General features: G+C 33.3%; 1 protein-coding gene across 2 annotated transcripts; it reads left to right on the top strand.

Moving 5' to 3' along the window:
- Positions 1-2,046: 2,046 nt before the first annotated feature.
- Positions 2,047-7,257, top strand: LOC140435167 (uncharacterized). Of its 2 annotated transcripts, none has more exons than XM_072523919.1 (2): positions 2,047-2,249; positions 2,452-7,257. In XM_072523919.1, exon 2 carries the CDS (start codon positions 2,766-2,768, stop codon positions 6,624-6,626), a length of 3,861 nt encoding a protein of 1,286 aa, XP_072380020.1. In that variant the 5' UTR covers positions 2,047-2,249; positions 2,452-2,765; the 3' UTR covers positions 6,627-7,257. The 2 variants fall into 2 exon arrangements, with proteins under 2 accessions (XP_072380020.1, XP_072380019.1); XM_072523918.1 differs by having other exon boundaries at positions 2,412-7,257.
- Positions 7,258-7,675: the final 418 nt, after the last annotated feature.

Below are 7,675 nucleotides of genomic sequence, written 5' to 3'. Positions count from 1 at the left end.
CAGAGTAATGGAATTTAAATAAAAACAACATCATCATAAACGGAGCATTTTTATTCGTATATAGTTACAATTTTGTTTAACAAAGTTCTTAATTGTTTTAATAGCCCGTCGTTGGGGCAGGGTATCCCAAAAAGTTCCCAGCTAAACGTTCCTGCTGCTACAACTTTACGTGTGTATTCGCTGTACTTATAATAGGTGTTGTTCTGAAAAAAGTAAATAAACCCATCAGTATAGCGGAATGCTGATGTTATTGTATCTGGTAGTCCGGGTAAGAGATAATTCATGGGTCCACGGTTTAAGACATCTCCAGCTTCATTAAATTCAATATAAGAATCATCATTGTATAATAAATACGTTTGACCGCTGTTTGTTTGAAATAATGCATTTATTTTGGTTCTCGCAGGTATAGAAGGAAACATAAAACGTTTTTGAAGTTTTAAATTGGGGAAAGATGCAGCGTAATACTGATTATTGCGTATAGTTACTAAGTGTCCCTCGGAATTCTGAAAAACATGTGAAACGTGCGTAGACCTCAACTCTTTAGGGAGATAATCGGTAATTAATTCGGGATGTTTTGGAAGGCGCATTTCATTTAAATCAAACTTCCATATATACGGACCATATCCAACGTACATTCTATAATTTGGAAACTGAGGAGAAGTAGCTAGAAACATGAAATCTGGATACGGAATTAGACATAATATGTTTTGTATTGCAGGTGTGGTCGTTGTTGTTGTTGGCAAAGAGGTCCTGTGTTTGATGGTAGATGTTTTCGACATATGGTTCTTGTTGTGCGAAAGTGGTGTTTGTGCTAGCGTAACTGGTGTTGTTGTTGGTATGTAAGAGGGTGTTGTTTTTGGTCCATATAGATTACTCATTGCCTTTTTATCATCATCACCAAAAGGTGGTACATCTTGTTGATACCAAGGATACATAATAGACGAATCAATAGTACTGTGTGCTAGTCCGAGAGAATGACCAATTTCATGCATTAGGACAGCCAAAAAATTGACTTCACCATTGGGAGCGCTGCCATTTCCTACATACCACCGTTCATTAGCATCAAGATGAATTTCGGTACACTCTCCGTGTGCGCTTGGAAAGTATGCGTGAGCCAATACTTTTCCAGGACCATCGAAATTAAATGAACATTTAGAGGTTCCTTGACAACTTGCTCGAAAATTATGAGTATCTGGTACCACAGTTATAGTAATATCAGGCCTCGGAGAAGGTATTATTACTTGTTTAAACTTTAAATTAGATATTGTCTCCCATCTAGCGAAAGCTTCTGCAGCAAGATTTATATAATCGGGATTACTAATAGCCTGAGGGAAATACCAGCGTAAAGTCGTTTTATTCCACTTCGAACGAATGGCATAGTTATTGTCGCCAACAGAACATCGAGGCTTATTCATCATCATATTTATAGTATCATTATTTAATGTTCCAGTCACAGGGAGATTGTATTTTTCCTGAAAGGCAACTAGAACCATATCTATACTAGAAAGAGCATTATTGGATGTATTTAGATATCCGAAACGTTTAAGAAAAGAACTAGCATACTCCAGAGTGCTATTCTGTGCGCACACAGATACAGAGAGCAACAATAAGACATGTAAACAGACCAGCATCTTGATTTATACTAATTTCCAAAAATTGGTACTATAGTTATTTATACAAAATTCACAAAAACAGAATTATATACTGAAATATTTAAAATATAATAATATGTTAAAATAGTGCATTTGTTAGCAAACAGGATGAAGCCTCGTGATAACGCGGTACCGCATAATTCAAAACACGTAAACAAGTGTGATAACAAATTTTATTTTAATCATTGGAAAAACAAGTACACCGGAAAGAAAACCGCAGTTGCTACATTTTGTAAAATGTATGATGATAACAGCAACCACATTAACAAAATTCTAAATTGATAACAACGATTCGCTTACCGCAATATCTATTTATTGTATACCATAAAAATTAGTTAAAGAAATAAAAATAAATATATAAATATGAGCATTTCTAGAACACAAGGTGTTGCTTATCAATGAAACGAATCAGTTGATGGTACCGTAGGCGCATTAGGTTGACGCAACTTGGGTTCGCGTGGGGCGATATGCTGCTCTGTTCTTTAAAAGACCGAGGAGCGCATACGGTGTCACAGTTCGCATCACAAACATACAACAACAACAACAAGTTCGCAGTAGTCAAGACGGTGTGCAGTGACTTACAGATATCTGATAAAGGTAAGCGGTGTTTGTCTTTTTATATATTTATTATGTCCTTTTTATCATTGTGTATGCTTTAAAACAGTTCACGACTGCTATTTGTATAAGAATTGTTTTCTTGTTTCTTGTGTATTTCGATTTCACATAGTATTTTTCTTAAAATGGTTGCTTGTATTTTAGATGGATCTAACCAAATTAAATGCATCCTCGTGTATTGCAGAGAGAAAACCGGCAATAAAACTAAACGAGTTGCCACTTAATACGCCACAGAAAATACTATCGGCAAAGATAGTGAAAAGTAAATTTGGACAAGCTGTTTTGCTGGAGCTAGCAGAGAGCGTCACGTTTCTACCAGAGCGAGTGACAGAAGTCTACAGCCCATATTTGGAGTACTTTTCCAATCAGAAATACTCAATAATATACGAGGGAACGGTTGCAGCAGGAAAACATCCAGCCCAATCATTTAGAATAGTAGAAAATTAGATTAGAGAGGTGAGTGATTTTTTCTTCTTATTTTGTGTGTGAGTAGCCATCATGCATATAAAACAAGTGATTAAACAGTCTGATGATTTGATGCACATTATTAAAAAGCTTAGTAAAATAATTTTCGATAAATTCACTGAAAGAGATCGTAAAGTTTGGACAAGACGGTTAAATAGTCAAATTTTTAGATGTAGTAAAGTAATTAAAAACAATAGACTATCCGTAGGAACAGTTAGAAAATTGCAAACTTACATAGGACATTTTAAGCATTTTAGACAAATTATTTTAAATTTCAATAATAAGTACGTTGGGTTGGGGCTGAATTCAAAATTACGCAATAGAGTTAAATGGGAAAATGTTATTTCGTGTTTTGCTAGTCGAATTAAAACTGGAGTTATAGTTAATTTAGTGCATAAGGACTTAACACAGTTCCTAAATGATTGTTATATTATTGTTAGTAGAAAAATTAAAATTATTTTAAAAACAAATAGAATTCTTAAAGTCAATACTACATTTTGCGGCGAATTCATTAAAAAATCGAGTGATACCGAAAGTTTAGATTTAAAATATTTTAACACTAAAAATGCTATTATAGACACATCGACCGATTTACATCTTTGGTTTAGTGAAAATGTTAAGGATAAAATTTTTACAAAGCTGTCTGAATTTGCAGAAAAAGATTCGGGTGCTGCTCTGTCTAAAGTAATCTCATTAGAAGTTAATATTAATAAAGTAGAAATAGGAAACGGTTCATCGTTCATTGACTTGCCAATAGAGATTCAGAAAAAACGAGCGTGCATTAATGTGCATAATTTCGATCAGGCCTGCTTTTATTGGTCAATAGTTAGCGCTCTGTATCCTGTTAACAAACATGAACATGCTGGAAGAGTTTCGAAATATCCACATTATTCTACTGTTTTGCAAACGGATAAATTAGAAAGCCCAATGCCATTAAACCAAATTTCAAAATTCGAAAAATTAAACGCCATATCAGTTAATGTTTTTGTCTTAGAATTAAATGTAGTTAAGGACAAACAATTTTACGAAGTAATACCTGCCAGACTGACACCGCAAAAGATGGAAAAGCATGTTAATTTGCTGCTAGTACAAGATAAATATTTTCCAAAATTAAACGATTACGATGTTCTTCCAGAAGATGACGATCAGACTGAAATACGCCTTCATTATTGTTGGATTAAAGATTTGGGAAAATTAGTAAAATCGCAATTAAACAAAGACACATATAAAAAATATATATGTGATAGATGTTTGAACTATTTTAGCAGTGAAAGCAAACTAGCAGAGCACGAAGAAATATGTTCAGATGTGAATAAATGCAGAATGACTGTTCCTAAATACGATCATGTGGCTTTTCGCAATTTTACATACAAACAAACAACTCCGTTTATAGTTTATGCCGATTTTGAATGCCAATTACATAATTTTACAGATTCCAATGTCACAGTGAGTAAAACAGCAAAATATCAGAAACATGTACCTTTTAGTGCAGGTTATTATTTGAAATGTGCTTACGATGATAGTTTATCTTATTTTAATAGCTATAGAGGTGAAAATTGCATGGAGTGGTTCGCAAAAGAAATGGCCGAAATTTCCACATTTGTAAATTCCAAAATAAAGACAATTGTACCTATGGTCGAAAAGCCCAACACAAATATGGCAACTTTGTGCCATATTTGTGGCAAACGCTTTATGGCTACAGATACAATTGTTGTAGATCACGATCATTTTACGGGACAAGTACGGGGATTTGCGCACCAAGCATGTAATTTAAACTTTAAAAAATTGTTTGTCGTCCCAATCGTATTTCATAATTTTAGTGGCTACGACTCGCATTTTATGATTATAGATCTTTGCAAGCATGGGCACTTGAGCTTACTTCCCATTAATAAAGAAAAATATATTTCATTTACATTACAATCTGACGAACATCAAATTAAATTACGATTTATTGATTCACTTAGATTTATGGGAGCTTCACTCGATGAATTGGCATCTCTTTTAGATATATCAGAAAAGAAGATTTTAAAACGAGAATTTAGTCAAGTAGATAATGATACATTTAATTTGTTAACTTGTAAAGGAGTATTTTGTTACGATTATATTGATAGTTTGGAAAAATTGAATGAAACTTCTTTACCCACAATTAACCATTTTTATAATAAGTTAAATAATGAATACATTAGTGAAGAGAAGTATGCTCATGCCCAAAATGTTTGGCAGAAATTTAATTGTAAAAATTTGGGGGAATACAGCGATTTGTATTTAAAAACAGATATTCTGCTGTTGGCTGATGTGTTTGAGCAGTTTCGACAAAAATGTCGAGACACATATAAATTAGATCCAGCATGGTATTATACTATGCCAGGATACACTTGGGATTGTATGTTGAGATACACACAATGTAAATTAGAATTGCTAAAAGATGTAGATATGATCTTGTTTATGGAAAAAGCCATAAGAGGTGGGATATCTGTTTGTAGCAACAGATATTCGGAGGCCAACAACAAATACATTTCGTCGTATGATCCCACACGGCCCTCTAAGTACATCCTCTATTTAGATGTAAATAATCTGTATGGCTGGGCCATGAGTGAAGCTTTACCAATAGGAGGATTCAAGTGGATCGAAGACGTAACCAAATTTGGTGTTGGTAATCTTCCCGAAGGCCATATAGATATTATGTCAATACAGGATGATGCAAAGGAGGGCTATTTTTTCCAAGTTGACTTGGAGTATCCACGTGAATTACACGACAAACATAAAGATTTTCCATTTGCTGCCGAACACCGCATTCCGCCCGGTTCAAAATTAGCAAAGTTAATACCAACCTTATATCACAAAACCAAATATATTATGCATTATAGAAATCTTAAACAGGCATTAGCCAACGGGTTAATTTTAACAAAAATACATAAAGTTTTGAAATTTAATCAATCTGCGTGGCTGCGACCGTATATCGAGTTAAATACAAATTTACGGGCGGCAGCCACCAACAGTTTTGAGAAAAATTTGTTCAAATTAATGAATAATGCTGTGTTCGGCAAGACCATGGAGAACATAAGACGTCATCGTATTGTAAAATTATGTAAAAAGTGGCATGGAAGGTACGGAGCCAAAAATTTGATTGCGAGTAGTCGATTTCACAGTCGTACGATCTTTAGCGAAAATTTGGTAGCTATCGAACTTAAGAAATCAGAAGTATGTTTTAATAAACCCCTGTATATAGGCGCAGCAATCCTCGATATATCCAAATTATGTATGTATGATTTTCACTACAACTTTATGCTTCCAACGATGGGAGAGAAAAACTGTTCATTGCTGTACATGGATACAGATAGCTTTATTTATGAATTGCAATGTTCAGATGCATATAGAGAGGTTTTAAAGGCGCATCCAAGTAAATTCGATACCTCAGACTATGCCGAAAACAACCCATACGAAATAGAAAGGTTAAATAAAAAAATCCCCGGATTAATGAAGGACGAGGCAAATGGGAAAATAATTACACATTTTATTGGATTACGATCAAAAATGTACACATTTAAACTGCAAATAACTGACGAGGAGAGGGAAAAAGAGAGACAGCGTCTAGAAAGAAAACAACTAAACAAAGAGAGAATTGAATGTGACATAGGAAATTTGGGAATAACGAAAAAAGCAAAAGGAGTGAAATATAACATCGTTCGAAATAAAATTACGTACGAAGACTATGAAAAATGTCTTAAAGAATTCAAACTTCAAACCGCGAGCCAAAGATGTATTCGGTCGTACCAACACTCAGTATTCAGCATCGAGCAATCCAAAACGGCTCTAAGTCCTTATGACGATAAGAGGTACTTAATACCAAAATCATTTAATACGCTTCCGTGGGGACATTATCTTGTTGAATAACATGTATTTGTTGTTGCAGAAAAAAAAAAAACAGCAGGATGGTACCAACACTACGCACACAATCTATAAAAACTATTTGTGAAAATATTTTGGACATAACTGACTTTGTTGAAATATCTCCTCTACCGTGGAGTCTTACTTTAGAAATTTGTAATAATTATAGTATTTATCGCTTTCGAAAATTATATGAATCTGATTATTTGCATCTAATACAAATATGCGATCAAATGAATTTTGAACAAAGAAAACATGAAAGTGAAGCAGAAAGAATTCATCTTTGTGGATCACATTATAAAGAAAGAGAATTTAATATGTATTGTGTCCGTTATTCTGCATTTGTAGCAGATGATATTGCTTTAAACTTTTGTTTTGGTTGTTATGAACGTTTCCGAAACGTACTGAAATTAAAAAATAAATGCTATGGCTATGAACAGGTTGTTAGTTGGGATGAACATCATGAATATGCCATAAAATATTTGTATGATGTAGCAGATAATTGGTGTCAAAATTCATTTGATCATGTCTTGTTTGATACTACCTGGACCGTTCAATGTACATGCTCTTTGCATAAATAATTATCTTCTTTTAGTATATGGCTACTCATAAGATCACAAAAAAAAGAAAAGATCACTTATCGCAAAGTTTTTGTAAATTGTAGTTTTTGTAAATATAAAAAATAGTATTAATTTTATAATGTAAGTTTTAATAATAAATTTGTGTAATCTTACATTTATTGGTTTTATTTATTTATGTTAGATTACAAATAAAAGACAACATATTTATATTAATATTATTTATTCAGTTAAATCATTTACAACTTTAATTTTATAATAATATACAAATTCCTTTAAAGCTAAACTTAACAAAGTGTTTGGACAAATATTGCAATATGCTGCGAAGGCTTCAACTGGTCCATGTAAAGAGTCTATAGCACCAAAATTGTTCTTGATGAAAGTTGAAATGTTTATATAGTATTCGTGAAATTGTAAACTCTTTAACAGCACCACTCTATGCGACATCATGCTCTGGTCTGCTTCTATAATTTGGTT

Source organism: Diabrotica undecimpunctata, chromosome 2, assembly GCF_040954645.1.
Source record: "Diabrotica undecimpunctata isolate CICGRU chromosome 2, icDiaUnde3, whole genome shotgun sequence".
Classification (NCBI taxonomy): domain Eukaryota; kingdom Metazoa; phylum Arthropoda; class Insecta; order Coleoptera; family Chrysomelidae; genus Diabrotica; species Diabrotica undecimpunctata.
The sequence above is the reverse complement of the archived record's forward strand: the minus strand, read 5'-3'. Positions and strand labels throughout refer to the sequence as shown.